The following is a 23002-nucleotide window of genomic DNA, read 5'->3' as shown; positions in this document are numbered from 1 at the left end:
TCTGCCAGTGGAACATCCACAGTAAATAACTGTCCGCGCTGTTGTCGTTGTCTGTGTCTACCAGCTGAACTCCAGCAGTAAATTACTGTTCACATTGATCACTGTCTCTCTCTCTCTCCCCCTCCCCTGCCCTGTGTAGTCGGAGCGAAGGCGACATGGCCGGCTCGCAGCCGAGCATCCGCCGATGGACGACGAAGCACGTGGCACGCTGGCTGCGCGAGGAGGGCTTCTGCGACTACGTGGACCTGCTGTGCAACAAGCACCGGCTGGACGGCCTGAGCCTGATGGCGCTGAGCGAGTACGACCTGCGCTCGCCGCCGCTGGAGCTGCAGGTGCTGGGCGACATCAAGCGGCTCATGGTGTCGCTGCGGCGCCTGCAGAAGCAGCACGTCGACGTGCTGGAGGAGCTGGGACTCACCTGCGACGGACACTCCCTGCAGGGCGGCGGCGGCGGCGGCGGCGGCAGTGACTGGCTCTGCAACGGAGACTCTGGGCGCGATTATGAAGGCTCGCCGAGCAACGGCGGCGGTGCGGATCACCAGTACCACCAGTGTTACCAGTACAGCAACGGCAAACACAAGCAGCAGGGCCGGCGGCTGGACCCGGAGTACTGGAAGACCATAGTGAGCTCGATGTACGTGATGGTGGTGTTCGGGTTCACCTCCTTCGTCATGGTGATCGTGCACGAGCGGGTGCCTGACATGCGCACCTACCCTCCCCTGCCTGACATCTTCCTGGACAGGTGAGGTTCGCCTGTCATAGAAACACCTACGTTAGAAGACCGCACTTGTCATTCTGTAGTGTTGATGTGACTCTCAGCTAGTGTAGTTGACAAGGCAAACACGCCTGCTAGAGTGATCTGAAGTGATCTTGTCACACCTTTTATTGCATTTTACATAGTCAGCAGCACTGTTGAAAATGCCATGTCATCTTGCATAATCTCTTGTGTGACCACAGTGTAATTAGCGGTCTGTGACGCCTATTCTTTTGCTCCCATGGTTATTATTGGCTTAGAATGAAAGTCAGGGCTCCATGTTGCATTGCCTGTGGGATTTTGCATAATCACTCCTAATGTGATCCTCATTTTCATGTTATGGCTGTCAGTCTCTGAACCCTGACCCCATTCATTTAACATGAATGAAGAAGTCATTCGAGCTAAGGCCATAACTGGTGAGTCTGCCATCATGTTTATGTTGATGACTGATGCACACCAGCTTGTGTAAGATATTTGGGCAGTGATGGGGATGACGCAGTGGTCAAGGTCAGGTTAAACTACTGATAGGAATGGAAAAAACATCTAAATGCACAACATCTGGTCTTAAGAGGATTAAAGGCCTCTCTCTCTCTCTTTTTTGTCTTTCTGTCTCCCTCTCTCTCCCGGTCGGCCTCGTCTCTCTCCCTAGCGTGCCGAGAATCCCGTGGGCCTTTGCCATGGCCGAGGCGTGTGGGGTGATCCTGTGCAACATTTGGCTGTTGGTTCTGCTTCTGCACCGGCACAGGTAGGCCACTCTAATAATGCGGATCATCGCCCCTTTAAATCACTGAGCAGATGCTGGGATACGCCTCATCCATAAAGATGAATTCACTGCACGGAAGGCACAGACACGCATACCTGTTCTCCAGGTCTACCAGGCTGAAACCCTGACCTTGGAGCCACGAATGACATGCGGTACATACTGATAAGAGGAGGGATTGTTTCCATGGGAGATTAAACGTTGCTGAAAGGTGTATGTGAAGTATGGGCCAGTCGATGCCTTTCTGGGGCAGGTATGCTTTGTTTTGACTGGTGTTTCATGGTCTCTGATGTCTTACCCAATACTGTGAAAGCAGCTTCCACTGTATTCACTACACAAACGTAAGAGGCTTACAAAGAAAGGCTATAAAAAGTACGACAAATATAGTTGCTCCAGGGGATATCCCACAATGAATTGGCCTGTACTCTATCGTAGTATTGTATTAGTGGTGAGCCATATTAATAAAGAATGCAGGAACTTGATGCTCTTGAAGAGGATGGCCCTGTGTGTGAAGCTTGTATAATGTCTAATGGCCCTTAATGGAAACTAAGTGCAGGTCTGCCCATCTATCTAGGGTCATAGAGCAGCAGTTAAGGGGCAGGTTATAGCCTGTCAGTTTGCGGTTGGTTGGCCTACACCTAGAAAGTTTGTATCCGCCGCATCCAGAGTTCATCTATACTTTTAGAGATAGGAAGTCTCACCATCACCGCAGCGACCATTCTATCTGTAGCTGAGGTTTTGAAAGGAGGTCAGAGACAGCTGATGGCGGTGTTTCTCTTTCTAGGTCTATCCTCCTGCGGCGGCTCTGTAGCCTGATGGGGACAGTGTTCATGCTGCGCTGTGTCACCATGTTTGTCACCTCCCTCTCTGTGCCGGGCCAACATCTCCAGTGCTCAGGAAAGGTAGGCTTTAGGCTACGGTGGACATGCAGACTGCAGTCTACATCTGGAGACAACAATGGTGAAATGTTGAGTTAAATTTTGGGTGTGAACGATCATAGCAATAACAGCATTTGACATTTTTTTTTTTAAATTTAAAGGTGAGTGTGAAATAGGACTGAAAATGTTTGGCTAAAAGCACAGTGGCATACGAAAGTGAGGGGTTGGTCTTGGAGGAAAATCTTTAAGACATAGCTTATTAGCGTTTATCCACAATGTCAGTGAGTCCTCAGACTTGGAACTGTCACCTAGTGCCAAAGTCACATTGAACCCCAATGAGAACTAGTTTCTGTGAATAACTCTTTGCTGAAGTGTATGGGTTTGAGGGGGTCCATAAGGATCCTAGGCTTGTGTGCTTAGGACACAGCTCTGGTCATTGTGAGGATCAGCTTCTACTCGGGACTGTGCCCAGAACATTTCCCCGTCAGGTTTTTCAGGCACTACTGGTATTTTGATCAAATACCAGTGTTTAAGGTGGAACATGCGTATTGTCGTAGATGTCGCACAGACTTTGAGGCACATTGTTATGCTGTCCTGAATAAATGATACCTTCTATAATAGCTCCCTGTACCAATCTTCCTATTAACATAGCGTCTGGATGATTATGGTGTGGTTGTATATTGGTAACTAAAAAGGACGCAGTGGCTAATATTCACAAGGGAAAAAAACAAAAACATTTACATATCAGTCATTTCCCCACACCCTCTATGCATGGTCTGTGGACTCATGTTTCTTTTTTCCTTTTCTTTGGTTTTTGTTTTTCCTCAGATGTATGGTGACATGTGGGCCAAGCTGCACCGTGCCATAGCCATCTGGAGTGGGTTTGGAATGTCCCTCACAGGCGTCCACACATGTGGAGACTACATGTTCAGCGGCCACACGGTGGTTATCACCATGCTCAACTTCTTTGTCACTGAATGTGAGTGGGTTACGTCTTTTGAGCAGCGCCGCAAAAAAAAAAAAAAAAAAATCAAATTTTTTTGTCGTAAAAATGTTTCTTTTCTTTTTTTCACTCGTTGTTGAATGTTTGGAGATTATGTAAAGTCAATCAAGGCTAGTGAACACTTTATCTACTTTCAAAAAACGGACTGGTCTATAATACGTCTGGTGCAGAAATATTAAGCATGCTAATAACGCTAACAAGTTATAAAGATCATATGTCCAAAATGAGCATGTTAGACATGTAACAAAAACTAAGTTTTCTTCAAAAAAAAGGCCTTCAGTATTATCCTGTGTACCTAATGGTACGCAAGATGTGATTTTGGACTCTTTGATGCCTCAGACCATGAATTTTTTATGTTGCCATAAATGTAACATTTGGCTCATTTGCGCTCCGAATCCTGCATTACTCGTTAGACCAGAAATACGTGATCTCGTTGTTCCAGATTGAGTGTATGCAGAGTAAGCAGAACATCCGTATTAACTTGATTTTGGCGGAGCTATCACCTGCAGAACTGATACTGCCGCGAAGGGCTATACTTAAATGTTGTTTGGCCAAAACCTGCTATTATTCAGACTGCGTTCCACTGGTGATGGTTGAGCCACAGTCGATGCGTGATGTCTGATGCTTTTGTCTGTTTTCCCAACAGACACTCCTAGGAACTGGAATTTCCTCCACACCCTCTCCTGGGTCCTCAACCTGTTTGGCATCTTCTTCATCCTGGCCGCGCACGAGCACTACTCCATCGACGTCTTCATCGCCTTCTACATCACTACCAGACTCTTCCTGTACTACCACACACTGGCCAACACGCGCGCTTACCAGCAGAGCCGGCGCGCCCGCATCTGGTTCCCCATGTTCTCCTTCTTCGAGTGCAACGTCAACGGGCCTGTACCCAACGAGTACTGCTGGCCCTTCTCCAAGCCCACATGCATAAGGAGATTAATCGGGTAAAGTTCGTCTGTGCGGCTCCAACTGGTACAGAAGCTGCTGGAAAGGAGCGAGAGAGAGAGAGAGAGAGAAAGAGACTTCAGAAGGGCACATGCTGAGATTGAGGTGTCATGTCAGTGTCTCGAGCTGCCAGATTGTTTGCAATATCTTTCTTTTGTATTTTCTTTTGTTTTTGGGAGGAGAGAGTTGCTTAATGTTTTAATTTTTTCAATAATTATTATTTGTTTTGGCACATAGCCTAACCCTGCCATATTTCCTCCTGTGGTCTGCTGGGTGGCTCAGCAGTTGGAGTGGTTACCCCACTGCGGTGGACCTGGTAAAAGGGATTAAACTAAATTTGTCGGCTCCTCCGCAAGCTTGAAAATCTGAGTCTCACAAGGGTTTTAGGAAGAAAAAAGAGAAATAGCCACGTTCTTTAAACGAAATACAACACAAACAGGAAAAACACAGAACCTAATTTGCCATTAGACAGATGAAAAATGACGCAATCATGAATGATGACTCAGAAAAGCCTTAGGATATTAAACATAAAACAGGGTTTCAATTGAGAGACTGTTTATGAAAACAGACTTGTCAAGCCATCATGCATGGCCATTTTATTGTGTCAACATATGTTCAGTAAACCAGAGAACAGTATTACATGTACAGAAATAAATGGAAAGTTTTGTGTTACAAGAATTCATAAGATATGGTACCTTTTTTTATTATGATGCATTCCGTCAAACCCTGTCATAAAATTGTATTAACTAGATACATTAATTTGGAACTCTGATGAAACAGTATTGACAGTCATTTACTAACCATGTGACTAATGTTTCCATTAACAGAAATATTTTATTTAGATGCTGAAGTAGATTGTGCTTCTTATTTGCCAACTTGCGCACAGAGCTTTCGCATTCCTTAACAAACTCCTGATACTATTTGAGCAGTCATTGACTGCTTTTGCTAAAAAAAAAATGAAAGAAGTATGTTTTTTTTTTTTCTTTTCTTTTTTTTAAAAATGGCTGCTGTGTTTGTGAAGCAGAATGTCAGATTCCCTTATACTTGTGCTGTTGTCGTTTTGCCTTGCTGTTGCTGTCAAAATCATGTTTTGTTTGAAAAGGATCTGGACACTGTCCCAATGATCAAGCCTATTGACGCCAAAATATGGAGAGAACACGGTGAACATATTTGTCTTAATGATCATCCTGTTTGCCAATTTTGTTTGGATGTTGTATATTGTGTACAAAAAGGTTTATTGGGTAATGTTTTGAGGGTTTTTTTTTTTTGCCGTTGTATTTGCTGCATTGTAATGTCACGTGTTAAAGGTATGGGTTGGTGTACCTTTTTTGTTTACAATTTACAGGTGCAATTTGCAGTATGACGACAACCACGTGTCCCTGTGAAAAAAGAAAAATGAAAATACTGCAGCAATGTTTGTCCTTCCTAGACTCTTTGAAACTGTTTGTCTTAATTTATTGATGTGTATGTCAAAGGATAAAGGGTATTGTTTTCTACATTTAAACATTAATTCAGAAGGTACCAACTAACACTGGAATAGCTACAAAAGTAAATGGAGCATTTTCTATGCAGAAATGGCCACATAACACTTTATAACACTGTAAATTATGGCTACTTTGTTAAACCAATCTACACAACAAAATGTCAACCTGTTACAGGTGTAGCCATATGTGCCCTGCGTTAGGAATTGTTAAAATACCATGGCTGAATTGAATTAATTTTGTTTAAGACAAATGGCAGTTGTTTTGAAATGGTTTTGATCAACCTAATCATATGAGGACTTAGCAATAATTTGTTTAACCCCAGCTAGTTCTTAGTTTGTTGAATAGGCCTGTTGAATATTTTCTGTAAATTAAAACGGTCTGACACTATTAAAACAGTTTACAATTGATATTGTGCGTGCTTGCAGGTGCAATTTTGTCCACTGTTGTCACTAGGCCTGGCCAAAATCCCCTTCACCAAGCCGCAGCCCAGATGACACGTGCATATTTAACTGTCATCTGCATGACAGTGCGCTGGATTACTGCGGATTCTGGCAATCGGCTCAGGACTGTCCTAACGTTACATTTTTGGATGTCTTCCAGTGGACGGTCTGTGTCCACACTTTTCTACATATGCATTTCAGTGCAGCGAACTGCAGTGCAGTGATTCCTTAAAGCGACTGCAGCGAAGAAAGCAATCACTGACTTGTTAAGGGCAGCTAGCTTAGTGTGACTCCTGGCAACGGTTAACAACCTCATGAGGCTTAAGTGGTGACTTCAAGGTCTTTTCGTGTTACACTTATGTTGAGCAGCTAATTGCGTACGTGTGGAAGATTTTCCCAAGCAACCCGTTAATGTAGTTTATCTGCCAGACATGTTTTCCGTACACATCCCCTGACCGAAAAGTCCAGTCTGATTGGCATCTATATCGATATCTTAGATGTAACTCTTATGCTAGCTATAACTAACTTGAGAACTAGCGAGCTGATAAATCGTAAAATGAATTGATAGTTGGGCATAGCCAATATAAATATAATTCTTGATTATAATTTCTAGCGTTACTAACGATTTATAAAGCATAATAATTATGACGTTTTTCGATAACTTCGGTAGCTAAACTTCAACAACTATTACAACTGATGGGACACTAGCTCATCAGATCTAGCCAATATTTACCTTATGGTTACCTTGACGATAGTTTTTTCACAGATGCCTTTAGCAAATGCCGGGGGGGGAAAAGTTAAACCTTTGTGAAAGTACTAAAATACATCAATTTGTAATATACTAATTTCAGAAAAATGGAAAGTAAGTTTATACATTAAGGCATAACACCACTGTTTGCACACATTTTCACCATCTGCAATTGTTAGGGGACATTTCAGTTAGGCTTATTAAGGACAGCTATAAGTCAAGGGTCCTAAAAATGCTACGAGCATTCGCCTTGCTGATGCAGTGTCTCCTTCACATCGCCCTCCAGCTGGAGTGAAGTACTGTGGCACTGCAGCCTCAGTAACAGCCGGAAAATTAACACCCTTGTGTCGTTAGCTGTTCATCTGTTCCGGTAAGACACCTATCTCTAAAAGGTTATATGAGACAAATTGTTAACGATTGCCCGAATCCCGCTTTGTATGCCAATGTAGCCAGCTTGATTGTACAACTTGTGAAATATTACCAGAACATGGCGTGCCCTCCTGAGTTGTTGGGTAGGTAACGTTAGCTATCATAGCTAGCTAGTGTTACTGAACTAGCCAGCAGTCCAGCAGCTGCTTGGTAGGAGCCGCACCAGTTTCGCAATGCGATACCTGAGCTAGTAATGCTATCTCACTAACTAGCTGGACATATATCCGTCTCAACCATTGCACCATATACAGTTAGCTTTGACATAGCATGGCGAACGACAGCAAGCTTCCGTGCCGGCAACCAAATGTCGTGACTTTTACGCCCAGCTAGCCTTAGCATTGTAGCTATGTAGCTAAGTTGTTGATGTCAAACTGCAAATGAATGAAGGCGAAAGTGTTTGACCTCTCTTCATTAGTATGCTGGTGTGATAATCGGTTAGAGGGTGGTGGCTAGCTAGCTAGTCAGGTAGGTATTGACAGCTAGCTAGCAATAAGGAGTCTGAGCGAAATTATTAGCTAAAACAATCATTAATGTTGGGTAAAAACTAACGTCAGACTTGCCAGAGACATGCGAATACAGCGGTGCCAATAACGACAGTTAATGATTTGTGTAAACCTGAACGTTTTGCTTTCGATTTGGCGTTACAGCCCAGGGTTACCAGTTCTGCTGTCAGTTCAATGTTAGCTAATTGGTTGCGTGCTGGGTCAAGCAAACTCGAGGCAAGTTGACCAACTTAGCAAGGACACTTTGATATGCTTAACCAGTCAAAATAGAGTTAACGTTAGCTTGTCCATTGGGAAATAAAGCCTCACGTGTAGTCAGCTGTACCTGTCCTCGGGGTCTTAATGAACAGGAGACAACCTGGGTGCAGACGTGACATCTCTAGCGTCAGCCAAAGTTGAGACGCTGAGTGGATCTGGTCAATTTATTTTGTCGTACATTTTCATTGGTTGAATCTTTGACCGTGATTTTGCTCTTACGTTTGTTGATCGCATCACTTTTCAAACGTCAGTGATCTTCACCTGGATCGATCATTAAATTATAGTATTTATGTTAAATCCAGCATAAATGTTTTATCAGATGACTATGTTGGTATCTGACTTTTTGGTAACTGAACCAATATAGTGTTGTGGGCCTTCTTGGCAAGTAAAATTACTTGAGGATGTGGTGTTAAGTGTGTAATTGTATTTTTAGATCATAATTGTATGTACTGGGAAGCTGTTTGCTCATATTCAGCCTTCTATTGCAGGACAAAATGGCTGTTCCTCCCTCATATGGTGATCTGGGCAAATCTGCCAAGGACATCTTCAATAAAGGATATGGTATGCCTTTGAAATAGTGTTTGTGTTTTCAAAGTCACAATAAATGTTTCACAGACAGCAAATGTCAGAGTAAAGACAAATGGGGGCCCTCCCTTTAACCAATAATATAACTAGCTTGTGTGTGTTTTGGGCATTTGACCTCTGATTGGTAAATGGGTGGGTGGAGATGGCATGGCCTTGTAGTGCAGTAGTTTTCCATAGCTAAGAACTTTGCATTCTCACTGCTAATGTAGTTACTGCAAATTATAAGGGTGGAGTTCACACAGGCAAATGTTGGCAAGTTGTATATTGAGGTGTGTATGTTTGTATACATTCAATAATATCACCATTGGTTATATGTGGGTGTAGAATTGTTGATTTAGGCATGTACAGTAGATGTTATCTGGTGCGGTATGTTCGATTCAATTTTATTTATATAGCGCCATAACAATACAATTGTCTCTAGGCGCTTTACAGAGCCCAGAGCCTGAACCCCCCCCATGTTGTCTTTTGAAGATGTGTGTACACTTTATTGCACCATAAAGATGATTGCCCCTTTTGTCCCCCAGGGTTTGGCATAGTCAAGCTTGATGTGAAGACCAAGTCTGCAAATGGAGTGGTATGTTGGTGATCCAGTCATGTTTAGTTGTTTATCCATCTAGATAAGTGGACGAAATGTATGAGTTCTGTGTTGAAATCCAGTGTTGTGGTCCACAAGAGGAAGGATATGGATATGTTCATCGATATCTATAGATCATCTTCATGTATGCATCCCTTCTCAGGAATTCAAAACCGCTGGTTCATCGAACACTGATACCAGCAAAGTCAATGGTAATCTGGAGACCAAGTACAAGTGGTCAGAATATGGCCTGACCTTTACGGAGAAGTGGAACACAGACAACACTTTGGGAACAGAGATCACCGTTGAAGACCAGGTAGAGTGTGGAAGCCCCCAAAATGGTTTTACATTATGTTTTTTTAAGAACAAGAATTGTGTGTCTCTTGAATTGTGGGATATTCACTGCACTTTTTTTATTTATTTGTTTTTTATAGATTACTAAAGGACTCAAACTTACCTTTGACACAACTTTCTCACCGAATACTGGGTAAGACTCCATGTTGGCTTATTGACATTTATCAAACAGTTTCTTGCATAGAAATGTTCACTGAGCTGAAGCACTGTGAAAATGTAATTTAAACCACATAAAAATACGTTTGTGTGGCTGTCTGGCACCCACATGTCAGACTAGTAGATTGGTTGAATGGAAGGGGTCCGATGTTTACCTAGGCAGATCACAATTAAAACCGAGTAAAATGTCATATGTGCGTAAAGGTTAGTTACCCCTGACTTCTAAAAGGACGTTTTTTTAGCACGTGTGAAGTTTTTCACCTCTTGTATCTAATTTTGGATTTGTCAGAAAGAAAAGCGGAAAGGTCAAGACCGCCTACAAACGTGAGTTCGTCAATGTCGGCTGTGATGTAGACTTTGACTTTGCCGGACCTACCATCCATGGAGCCGGTGTGGTCGGCTACGAGGGATGGCTCGCTGGGTACCAGATGAGCTTCGACACGGCCAAGTCCAAAATGACCCAGAACAACTTCGCCATCGGCTACAAGACTGGAGACTTCCAGCTGCACACCAATGTGTAAGCCCACAACCCCATTAATGGTCACTAGGTTAACTTGCATGTTTTACTCTAGTGTCAGTTTGAAAGCTGACTTGCTATGCCTCGATGTTGCTCGTTAGGAATGATGGAGCTGAATTCGGCGGCTCCATCTACCAGAAGGTGAGCGACAAGCTGGAGACAGCTGTCAATCTGGCCTGGACTGCAGGAAACAACAGCACACGCTTTGGCATTGCTGCCAAGTACCAGCTGGACTCCAGTGCCTCTCTTAGTGTGAGTAGTTTACATTGAATCCCTATTTATAGCCAGTACAGGCACAGTGTTCTCCTTGTATATGTGTGACTATAATTTGGGTTTGTTTATGTGTTGCTTTGCAGGCTAAGGTGAATAACGCAAGCCTGGTTGGTGTTGGCTACACCCAGACACTCAGGCCAGGTATTGGACACCCCCCCCATTCGTCTCCTGTTTGCCTTTGCAATAGTAGTAAGTTATTCATTTTCAGTGGTCGTATCCCACTAACATTACATATGCTGTGTTCCAGGTGTGAAGCTCACCCTGTCTGCCCTGATGGATGGGAAGAACATCAATGCTGGTGGTCACAAGCTGGGCCTGGGGCTGGAGTTGGAAGCATAACGGCTGCCTGCCACTTAAAAAGGAATTATGGGAAGAATTTGGCCTTATGTATTTCTGGCTTAACCAGCAGGGGTTATCAAAGGGAAGAAAAAAAAAATGAAGCTATATGATATTCACACCTTCCGTACCACAGTGATATGATGGATACCTGACAGCTACAGTCCACACCTCATTGAGTTATTCTTTTATTTTTTTTTCCTAAAATCTTCCATCATGTTCACTCCTGTTATTTATGTGCTGTATTGTCCACCTCACTTCCACACTGAGTTGCCATGACAATGAAATACATCTTCTAAAAGACAAAAACGTGGACATGTTCTGCATGTTTGGTTCTTTGTTTTAGTTTTTTTTTTTTTTTTGGTTCAGCGGGTTCATCCGGGGTCTGAAAGAGAATGGCCCCTTGATCTTACTTGAGTGTGTCATAAACGTAATGTAATCATGTTCTCTGAATGTAGAATTAAAAACCTCCGCTGCTCTGCACTCTTCAAAACACCTTACTTTTCAGATTATGCTGTTCCCCAAAAAATGGCATTTGCACACGTTAGCATTATTTTTTTTTTGCTGGTCCTTAAGACCGGCTCTTAATGTAGATGCTATTGGACTTCAATACACAAGCCATACAGTCTTGTCAGGCTGGGTTTGGCTTTATTTATTTCTTTTTAAGTAGAAGTAGCTTTGGTCAGATCCTCATCTTCAGTTGGAAACTGAAATGAAGTGATGATTAATGCCAAAATGGATTTGTCTCAGTGTGATCAATGAGAGCTATCCAAATTGAATAACTGAGTAAATCCACCACCCCATTCCTCTTCGCCCTCCCTCTCCCCTCATCCACTGCAGTGTAAATGGCCGACAAGGACGTTGCTTGGAAACCATGCAATCCCCCCTTGTGTGTGTCCACCTTTACAATAAAGTCTTTCAACTTGATACTTGGTGCGCATGCTGTGATGTACAAATTGTTGTTGGCCACTGAATGGATAGATTTAGTAGAAACTGAAAGCCATCATTTAACCTGTTCGGTTGCAGAAGATAAGGAACAACTTGACACTCTTGTCTCCTCAGAATATTGTATTGGGGAAGGGGTTTCAGTCATTTCTGTGTAAAAACACTAGCAACAGAACCCATGACATGTCCTGTACAATTCATAATAAACTCAGTTAGACCCTGCAATAATTGGCACAATAGAAACCCTGATAAACCTCATACATCAAAACTCTCACTATAAACCATATTACAAATACACAGCTGTCTGACTGCCCATGGACATGGCGGTGTCTTCTTGCCCTTTGTAAAATGGCTTACAGCTTGAAGGCCAGAGTTAGTCCATCTCCCACCGTGAGCAAGCTGACGTTGATCCGAACGTCCCTGTGGAGCTTCTTGTTCAGCTTGTCGATGCACTTGGTGTCCAGGTCATCCTCCGCGGGGTTGACGACCTTACCGCTCCACAGCGTCTTTCGAAAAGAAGCACGCACAGCAAACATTAAATCATCAATCTCCACAGAGATGGAAACATGACAAGGTCATAGCAGAGGGTCGAGAGGAGGTAAGAATATGAACACTAAACAGACAAGGGTACATTACCTTAATCACCACCCGGATGTTCACAACTAGAGAACTGGCAGCGTGTTCAATCACAGGTTCATAGGCAAACAAGAGGATGATCATAGCCATAATAGATTATTTCCGGTATACGCAACTCACGTTATCAATTGCTATGATGCCCCCTTTCCTCAGAAGCTGGAGAGATTTCTCGTAGTAGTTGTCATAGTTGACCTTATCTGCGTCGATAAAGATGAAGTCGTACGTCTCTCCTTCTCCAGCTGCTAGAAGGTCATCTATGTAGAGGAAGAGATTGTGTTTAACATTAAGTGGCTATTTTGGTTTCGCAATTTGTTTGATAGTATCATTTTGATACTGATTGATTTTAGTCAGCATTACCAAGGGTTTTCAAAGCAGGTTGTAAGCGCAGGTCCACTTTCTGTTCAACTCCAGCCTGGAGGTGTGGTACAAGAGAGAACAGATATTAGTCTGATGCAATCAGTGAAGCACTCCAGGAAATGTGGTTAGTGACACAGGCAAGATGGACTGGCAAACATGGTTGGCAAACATACATTTCGATTTTGTAAATGGTGGATTGATCAAAGCCCAAGAAAGTGTAAAGGAAGACAGACATCCACGCGTCTCCATGGATCTTATTCCATAATCATATTACTCCCTTTCTTTTAGCTGCCTCCTAAAATGCCTGATCTAAATATCATTTTAGAATTGAATACTGATTTGATTTCCTTGGCACGACAATAGCCTGTTTGTCATCTATGGCATACAGCACTTAAACAATCTTGCAATTAAATATTTATGACTACGTAAGTTTGAAACACCAACCATGAAGGCAGCAATAAGCACACTGTTTGGCACGCCAGATTAATTTGTTTGTTTTACTGAATGGTACTTGGTACTTTATGGTAGAAGAAACTAGCAGTGTCACCAGCACTTTCAATAATGTCCTTATGATTTCCTAATACATTTCATTCCATTCTCAACACTGACACGGAGGTGTTACTGTGAAGTGGTATGGACTTATCACACCATGCTATCTAGTGAGTTACATGCTTTTGCTTTTGCACAGAGCCATGTAGCCTGTAGCCTATGCAATAAATCCATTAGGTTCAGCAAGCAGATTAATGGTTAACCTGAAAAGAAACAAATAGGAGTGACTCAGTTTGCCCCATGAGACTTTTATCTTTAAACCTCCTGGCAACAAATGCCAATGGTTCAGATGAGAGATCAAGAGCAAACTTGATTGTTTCCGAACGAAACTTCAAGAGTATTGATGACAATTCCATGTTCATGCATAACTCATGCTTCCTTAACTTTGGCAGTTACCTGTGGTTAAGCATTCCACTGCAAAGCAAACACAGCAAAGGGCAACACTGTAACTTGAGTTTGTGTAGAGACTTTCACAAGCAATTATTCTTATATTCTTACAAGCTTTCCATTCAAACAATCCAACTACATCCTAGATCCTAAATATGTCACAACAAATATATTTTATATATGACAATTCACTGTCAACTACTTGAGTACTTTCACAACAGCTACTGTTTTATATCATAGGTGTGGTGCAGCATTTCATCCAGGTTGGTTCTAGAAATATAATTGTGTAAATACAAAATTGATAAAATGTAAATTATTCCCGTTGACAGGTTAAGAGGATCTTGTCCATATCAGTTCTGATTGAATCTCACCTCCTTCCAGAAGGGCTTGCCAAGGTTGGTGAATTCCTCACTGACATCACAGGCAACCAGTCGGCCGTCGTCAGGTAGGGCAAGGGCGATGCTCAGGGCATTGTACCCAGTGTACACACCTGTATACCGAGAGAGCACACACACACACACACACACACACACACACACACACACACACACACACCACAATATTATATGACTTGCAATCTGTTTATGTCCTGATCTGCCACATTATCTTATAAGCTTGTATAATCACATAAGATCAATGACATTGCACAGGTGCAAAATTAATTGTTGCTAATTTTAATGTTGTGTTTTATATGTGAATGACATAACCTGACAGAACTGCCCAAGGGGGGAATATTCTTTGGAAGTATTCAGGCTACTCACCAATCTCAATGGCTTTTTTAGCTTTTATTAGCCTTGCCAGGTTCGCCATGAGCTGTGACTGCTCGCAAGCCACCATGATGAAGTTTAAGGAGTGTTCCATCGTTCTCTGCAATGTACATCGTGCAAATGAAAAGCTTAACAACGTGTGTTATAGGTATCTCTACATTCACCTTCATGCAGTCAGAAAGTTGTGAAATCCCATGAATTTGTCATACGTAGACAGGCCTATGTCAATGTGAGTTTTACCAATCTCAGCTTTTTCAGGACAGGGTGCTCCCTCAGGGAATTATTGAGCACATATTGCATCAATGGGTTGTCCTTTGCACCACTGTGGCTCTTGAAAATATCCATACTGGTGTATTTTGATCTTCTTTTGCCTTTGATACAAGAATATGAGTTATTAACATGCATAAGTCTGGTCGTCAGTGACGAATGAGAATGTCCGACATATTTGCTTCAGGTTAAGAGAAAGGGTTCATTAGCTAAGCTTGTGAGTTAAGGTTGACATAAGTACAGAAACACACAAATGGAGGCTAACTGACCCTTACCTATGTAATAACCCGCAACAAAGACAACTCCGAGTGCTGCAGAGCCAATCAAGGCTTCTTTATTGACATTCTGAAGCGACATTGTTACCGGTTAGCAGTCATACACCAAGGACTATACGATATACTCGTTACCTACTTCATCTGAAGTTTGTTTCCTACTTCGTTACCGTCCACCTGAAGTGGCTGTAACCATTTTTTGTTTAGATCACAATGAGAGAGAGCGACTGTCCTTATTGGGGCGCGTATATTAGGGCGCTTGTGGTAAAAGCCTGCGAGCTATAGTCAGAGATACGTTACTGTTCATCACATGATTGCTCATGTGCTCCAGCAACTGTGGCTTTTACAACCCCGCAATTTGGGTATCGCTGTCTCAAAACCAGAACATTTACCTGGCTTTCACTAACCCTTGTTCCCTTCATTTTCCTTTTGAAACGAAACGCCATCATTCATCTCATCGTAGCCTGGGTGAGCAATCCGGTGCAAGCAAACCACCTGTTAACGCCCCATGTACTGATTTCTATAGAATCAGAAAGGTTTTTTACTGCCAAGTAGGTTTTCACCTACCAGGAATTAGTAATAGGCGAACTAATGTCACTAATGTAACAGTTTGGATCTTTATTATCATCATCTGAGAATGACAACGAATCCTCTGAAGATTTTTAAACTAGTATCTCCCTTGACATCATTATATTGCATTATATCCTTACATACAATTGGCTGTTTGCTAATTTGCGACTATATGAAATGTAGAGGTTCTAATTTAGGACTATATTAAATGTAGAGGTTCCACATTCGTCTTGGCTACGATACAGAAGCTGTATTATAAGGTCATGCACTCACCCAAATGTCCTTTGTGATCCTCCAGAAGCTGGACCGTTAGCCTGCCTATGTGAAGTGATGAGTGCAGGATTCCAGTTAAAATGGCTCCCCGATGGGAGGTGGAGCAGAAAACATTTAACGCGTGACTAACCGATTTTGAATTTCAGGATGAAAAAAGTCATGTGGCCAAACAGTCCTGATAATACTGAAACGGCAGGAAAACATCATGACAAATGACAAAGCCATGTCAATCTAAATATTTTAATAAGTAGCCTACGCCTAAATCATCACAGTAGAATGTCACATTTGTAATTCTGTTCTCCTTGTGTTTGTGTTGTCATAAATCTGTAGAGACATGCCTTCCAATACATTGAGAACAAAGTGTGTTCAGAAGGCTGCAGCTACCAGCGGCATCCATCCAGCTGTGCACCCCGTTGTGCAGGCCACTCACGAGACTTGGGGACCACAGAGAGGTCACCCAATCGGGTGGGGTGCATGAGGTGCACTTGCACAGGGAATGTACTACGTTTCTAGTTACCCCAAGCGCAGTGTCAAGGCTCCCTTCATAACCCCTATATAAGTCTGACCCACCTCTGTCCAGTTTGTTGATCAAGAGAAGTTGGGGGAGAGCGTCACCATCAAGAAGTTCATCGGACGTTTCACAATCAGAGACATTCACGTTCGTTCTTGCCGTTCTTGCGTCATTGAGAATAAAGAACGGTTCATTCTATTCAATATTCACGGTTCAATGTTCATCCTCTATCACGGTTCAACACACAGTTCATCCTCATCCTCTTCATGTTCATCCTGGCATTCATGGCTTGAGAGAGTGTGTCAATAAATACAGTTCTTACATTGTCATCGGCACTTTGACATCATTTGTTCTGACCAGACAACCCGTGGCGATTGGCGCCTAGAACACCCATATCATCTGTTTGGCTTTTAGTCACATATCCCCCTCCTTTTCAAAGCGACAGCCAGAGAAAACATCCCAGTAATCATAGGAGAACCTAGAAAATTACAAACTTTATTTTATACAATGTACACAATTTGTAACGTGTTGTCACATTTATCATTTTTAAGCAATGCATCATAATTTTGCTGTGTCATCATGAATCATACACTTTCATAGTGGCAGTGACCTCTACAGTCTGATAGGAACATGATCATTTGCAATGGGCAACAGCATGACCTTTCAAAGAATGTCTGTCTTTGTGGTCATTCCTTTTACAGTCACAGCAAATACATTTCAAAATGCTGTGGATGTCAGCTTTTCAAACATTCTTTCAAAAAGAAAAGGTAGGATGACCTGCCAATGAGCATCAAGATGGATGTTATTGTGACTGTTCACTTATTCCGTAGTAAGTAAGCACAGTATGTGATTTTGGTTTATTGCATATTTTAATCTATATTCACCAACATTATCTAATCTGGTATGTGTTAACTATTAATTAGGCACAGTATCCTTATTATCTAATATAATCTGTCAATTACGTGGTCTGTAATAATAAACTGTAAAAGCTAATGAAGGCCAATTAACTACACATATGGATAGAATAGAGCAGCTGCAAGGAAGAGCCATGAACTCATGAACACTGTGAGTATGGTGTCCTTCACATAGACATATATATATATATATAATATATAATATATATGTATGTCTATGATCCTTCAGGCGTTTGCGGATGGGTGGCAGCATTGTCAGGAATTACACTAAACTGAATTAATGCTTCAGGCATTAACAAGGCTACAACCATGAAAGATTGTGCCCGGATTTCTGTTAATTCTTCCACTGTGGTATTACTGACCACTGTCACATGTTATTTAAGGCAGCTGCTCAACACTCAACTCAACTCAGCACTCAATTTATGTGTATTAAAAGATCACTTATGAAGCCCTTGTACTGTAGCTAGCAGTTCAAAAGGCAATTTAATTAAATAATTGTATGATTCACACAATGGTTGTATAACTGTTTAATGTTACAACCCATTCTTTAAGCATACACCACACTGAGTCCATGTAGTATTATCCTAGAAATAAAGCTCTAATATGAATCCGAATAAAGAAGCATATCAAAGAAAGAAAGCAGTAGATTGAAATGTATAGTCTGACAAATATTTAGAAATCTCATAATGTGTGTAATTTCCTAGTGACTGGATGATTAAAATAAAAATGCACTAAACTTCAAACAACATGGACAAAACAAATAAGACAACAAACAGACATGGAGTGAAAAAAAGAGAACATGCATTGTTACTTCCAGTAAAAAGATTCAACTGAAGAATTGTATTCATACATTTGGACCTGTCTTAGATAACATGTCACCGACACAAAATTCCCATTTTTAATTTTCTCTCCCCTTAGGACATATACTGGACAGGAGACATCATGGGATTTTCCAGGCAAGGCCTGCAGACATGATGGTTGGTAGAGGGAGATTGAAGGCATCAGAGACCATAGCATGTAATATTCTTCGACACACAACATCACACCAGTTAATCTAATTATGATACACTATCTGCTTTCATCTGCCAAAACACACATGAGCTTAAGGTCAAGATCAAGCATTATGTCCTTGGGAAATTATGATACACTATCTGCTTTCATCTGCCAAAACACACATGAGCTTAAGGTCAAGATCAAGCATTATGTCCTTGGGAAAGGCAGTATTAAGGAGGGTGGGGTGTTGATCTGAAAGTTCATGTTTGGACTGTGGACAACATTATATTGCTTGATAGCTGTGATAACCATGTCTTTTACACATGAAAATAATAATATAAATAAAAATAAAGAATATAACAAATGATATTCCATTGATGCCATTACATATTGTTTTTTCATGATCGTGCCACCATTTTTGTTCAGATCTTTATGTTTTCATGTGAGACTCCCTTCTTCCTAGTATAGGGTAATTAGGTACAAGGTCTTTACAAGGTACATATGGCAAGAAAGACACTTTGACTCCTTTTGTGGGTCATAGTGCCTAGTACTACCAGAGCAGGGGCGTCCCTCTCTACCTTCAAGAAGCTTTTGAAGACCCAACTCTTCAGAGAGCACCTCCCCTCCTAACTGGCACCTGACTAGCGCTTAACTTGCACTTCAGCAGTTACATTCCTGCACTTCTTTTTCCTCTTTTCTAGGTTGTTGTTTTTCTAATTCTCATGTAAAGTAGTATTTATTGTTACACCATGCTTTTTTATTGCTCTTAGCTTGACTGTTCTCTCCCTTGTACGTCGCTTTGGACAAAAGCGTCTGCTAAATGACTAAATGTAAATGTAAATGTAAATGTCATGTATTTCGGCCATACCTAGGAGCCCCAGTAACCCTGTTGCCTGTAATTACCTACAGATGGCCACTAGAGGGAAGAAAAGACTTAACTAGGAGAAACTTCAGCCCATTTAAGAAGCACACTTCAGTTGCACTAGATGTCTCAGCAGCTGTTCTTGCGTTGATATCCTCAGTCTCTGCAGACTTGGCATTTTGTTATCAGGCTTTCTATCCATTCTATCTATGGTCTTGAATGTGTGCTGTAGTTCCTCTGAGGTATAGGGGGCCACAGGTTTGGTCCTGGTATATTTCTGTGGTTCCTGAACTGCTGAACAGTGTTGCATATACTATGTTTTCATAGGCATCTGCATCTTGAGGATCCAGGGGTCTGATGCATTATAACCAACAAATGAAAAAAAAAACTCCAGAGGAAAGAGTTCCTACTCCAGGCAGGCCCGAGGAAAGCTTTTGCAACATGTTGTCTTCTTTACACAACTTTGGACATGTAGAAGCCCCTACTGCTGAGGTAAACATCACTGGCATATGTCACACGTGTGTCCACTGTACTACAACTCCTGTACATTCCAAATATGCTCCACCAATGCTAACGCTATCACAATAATACCTGCCATCTGGGTACATCCTGCGTCTTATGAGTGTTTACAGGTTACTATAACCTCTCTCAAACTTAAAAGCAACCATGACATAAGTTGTTTTAGAGCTAAGACGAGACATGCGTCTCATTCGTCATCCACAAAAAGAAGAAGATTTAGATCTTTCTGTCTTCTTCCTTACTTCCACGAGGGAGAGATACAATCCGTTGCCGTTTTCGTCTTGTCTCATCGAGCAGACAGCTGGACTTTGGCAGCGGGCGCCTCACGCTTTGACTGGCAGCTGAGTGGGTGATTTGACTGAGTCACAAAAGCGCCAGCTGACAGGCTGATCTAACAGCCCTCATCAGGCAGTTCTCTTGACGACCAGATGAAAGTGTTCTTTTCTTCAAGTATAGACCCCTCTGAGAACAGTATTATATCTAAGGGAATTGCCCTTTTTTTTTACTCTTGGGAGATATTCTCATTTAGACTTGCCTCCAAGACCAAACATAAGTACAATGCATGTCTTACGCACACTGTATTACATTTAAGATGGCTTCTTGTGCAACGATGAGTGAGTATTGTAAGGTAGGTTTGTGCATACTTCTGCCAGATATGGTATCATTGTCCAAAAAGCGCCTTTGCAATGAAATGGATTCATTTCATTTCACTAATATCCCATTTGTGATGTTTGGATCACAATTTGCCTTCATGTTTGGATCAATCACAGCTGTTTCCCTTTTCACTCCTGTCCTGTGTGGTTTTGGTGGAGCCTAAGAGGAAATCATGACCATTCCACAAAAGTACATTTCCCCCATCCTCTCTCTCTCTCTCTCTCTCTCTCTCTCTCTCTCTCTCTCCGGCTAATAGATGTATGAATAATGTATCGCAACCATTTACATAATTCATAATTAAATCACAACTCGATGTGGTGGAATGTATTAATTGTGAAAACGCATGTGCCGCCGTCCTAATACACTAATTTATGCCCTCATCTTCCGTCGGCACATTGAGCATTCGGCTGTAGTCCTGCACTGGCTGTGCCTCGTCTTCGCCGTACAGTAATGCACTGTTACAACAAATTATCCCTTATTGGCCCTGAGAGGCCAGTCTTGCAGTGATGGCAACAATATGCATTTGCCTTGAGAATTTAATGGGGGATTGTCCTAGATTGGAGTTGTCACATGTGCCGGGGTAATTGCGTTTGAATGCTCTTAAGATTAGAACTAATGCATCTCAGAGGGCACTGCACTGCGGGCTGTCGGACGAGTCACAGACCCCCCCGCCCCCCGCCCCTCACCCCCCAACCCTCCATTGGCTTGGCGTGGCTCACAGGGCTTTCATTATAGATGGACTCCACTCTCTCTGTCCAGCCTGGGTCACTACAGCTAGTCCAGTTCAGTTAGGTCCGCTCAGATTTACTTAAATATTAAGGCATCTCTCTCTCTCTCTTCCTCTCTCTCTCTCTCTCTCTCTCTCTCTCACTCACTCACTCACTCACACACACACACACACACACACACACACACACACGGACGCGGACTATTAATTAACTCCTTTGTGGTTACATTTCATGTTTTGAATCCATATAGACTTTTTCTCATTAAGCTGACACCGTTATCCATAGGGCCATACATTACAAGAAATGTATACCGGCCTTCTTATCAGTACATGTGTTGATGTTCTGGGAAATGAAACCCGTGACCTTGGTCAGGGACAGGCTCTATCAATTAAGGTACAGGAACACTGCGTTCTTGTGTTTTCTCTGAGCAACCGTCTGACTGAGCGTTCTTAGCCAAACGACAACAGCACTAAAGTGTATTAACCTGTAAAGGTAAATGGAGCTTTCAACAGTCAGGGCAAATATTTAGATGAGGCGTCATAGTGACCCATAATATGTGTTCATTATGGCCCTCGTTAATACCTCACTACCCCCGCCTCACCCTCAAAGGGGCATCTGTCATTAGACAAACAAAGGCATCCCTTTCACTAATGGCTTCTGGGGCCTTATGAGAAATCGGCAGTGATCTATTGATCTGGTGTTGCCTCCTTCCTGGGTGACTTATGCCTCCCTGGATGGCCATTACCGCGGATGCCGCGGCCTTATCAGTGGAAGCAGGGAGCCGGTCGTCACGGCGACCATAAATCCAGGGCAGGGTCCTGTCAGCGTAGCTCATGCGGCGGACGGACGCTGCCTGCCTGCCTGCCGGAGTCCTTCTGGTGACCTCTAGCGCTCACGTGGCTCCGGCGCCACGGCAACGACCTCTACACAGGTGTGAAGCGCGAGTCAGATGGTCGGTGGGGGTGGAGGGGTTGGAGGTGGGGGGTGGGGTGTGGTGCAAATTGGTCGCCGGTCTCTTCTTTAACAGAAGATCAAAATGGAGGGCAGGCCCCCTGTGCTGTAAAGTAGTCTCCGAGATGATGACATGCTGTTCTCGCCCCCTCCTGCTCCTCCGTCCCCCGCCCTTAAATCAATTGACTGTTCTGTCTCCTCCTTTCAATTAAGTCTCCCTGGGCTCTTAGACAAAGCGTAATAAAGCTGTAACCCCCCCCACCCCCGGCGAAGGTATGGATGTTCTGTCTCAGAACTGCTGTTCAAAGTGCCATAAACCATCTACGAAGTCGGCGATAAAGATTAACAATTCTTTAACTTCCCACAAGGCCACTTCATTTTGCTCTGGGAGACTTCAATTTAGTGATGACTGGCTGTGTTTGCCCTCGTTCTATTGATTCTTTTTTTGTGCCATCTTTGTCTGGAAATCCACCTTTTTGAACTCAGACTGTTGTGCGTAGCCCCAAGGATATGCCCCTTTAAGTCCACATTAAATCTACTGTCCTATCCGAAGCAGTATAAACACAAGTTACATATTTACCTAATAAACCGAATAAGCAGCTTCCGCTCAGATGCATCCTTTTGTAGAACAGTACAACCAATTGACTTCTTGTCTCATAAGCAATTACGACTGCTTGAAGTATTGCTGTATACTTTAAAGAGGGTGTCACAAACCGCCATCAATAAAAACCAGAAAGCACCCCATTAATTCTGTAATTTCACAACATTGCTGCTTCACCATCTGATCATTCGTCTATTGCCTTGCCCTTAACCCATAACAATCAGCGACATTATTACCCCCTCCCTT

General features: G+C 42.6%; 3 protein-coding genes across 4 annotated transcripts; 2 read left to right on the top strand and 1 right to left on the bottom strand.

Annotated features, from left to right (window-relative positions):
* The first annotated feature begins 107 nt into the window (after positions 1–107).
* On the top strand, positions 108–6234 carry LOC122131982 (sphingomyelin synthase-related protein 1-like). The gene is made up of 5 exons (XM_042706711.1): positions 108–742; positions 1404–1499; positions 2299–2416; positions 3221–3371; positions 4042–6234. The coding sequence occupies exons 1-5, from the start codon at positions 156–158 to the stop codon at positions 4344–4346; spliced, it is 1257 nt and encodes a 418-aa protein (XP_042562645.1). The 5' UTR covers positions 108–155; the 3' UTR covers positions 4347–6234.
* Positions 6235–7264: 1030 nt separating this feature from the next.
* LOC122131983 (voltage-dependent anion-selective channel protein 2) lies at positions 7265–11927 on the top strand. Its single transcript, XM_042706712.1, has 9 exons — positions 7265–7385; positions 8694–8766; positions 9315–9364; positions 9528–9680; positions 9799–9851; positions 10164–10391; positions 10493–10643; positions 10748–10805; positions 10912–11927. The coding sequence occupies exons 2-9, from the start codon at positions 8700–8702 to the stop codon at positions 11001–11003; spliced, it is 852 nt and encodes a 283-aa protein (XP_042562646.1). The 5' UTR covers positions 7265–7385; positions 8694–8699; the 3' UTR covers positions 11004–11927.
* A 126-nt stretch (positions 11928–12053) lies between these two features.
* On the bottom strand, positions 12054–16109 carry LOC122131984 (catechol O-methyltransferase domain-containing protein 1-like). Of its 2 annotated transcripts, XM_042706714.1 has the most exons (8): positions 16024–16109; positions 15573–15700; positions 14882–15012; positions 14636–14741; positions 14246–14364; positions 12939–12993; positions 12702–12835; positions 12054–12451 (listed from the first exon to the last, which is right to left on the bottom strand). In XM_042706714.1, exons 3-8 carry the CDS (start codon positions 14984–14986, stop codon positions 12299–12301), a joined length of 672 nt encoding a protein of 223 aa, XP_042562648.1. In that variant the 5' UTR covers positions 14987–15012; positions 15573–15700; positions 16024–16109; the 3' UTR covers positions 12054–12298. The 2 variants fall into 2 exon arrangements, with proteins under 2 accessions (XP_042562648.1, XP_042562647.1); XM_042706713.1 differs by lacking the exons at positions 15573–15700; positions 16024–16109 and adding an exon at positions 15184–15450.
* Positions 16110–23002: the final 6893 nt, after the last annotated feature.

Source organism: Clupea harengus, unplaced genomic scaffold (assembly GCF_900700415.2).
Source record: "Clupea harengus unplaced genomic scaffold, Ch_v2.0.2, whole genome shotgun sequence".
Classification (NCBI taxonomy): Eukaryota; Metazoa; Chordata; class Actinopteri; order Clupeiformes; family Clupeidae; genus Clupea; species Clupea harengus.
Note: the sequence above shows the minus strand (reverse complement) of the source record. Positions and strands in the feature narration are given on the sequence as shown.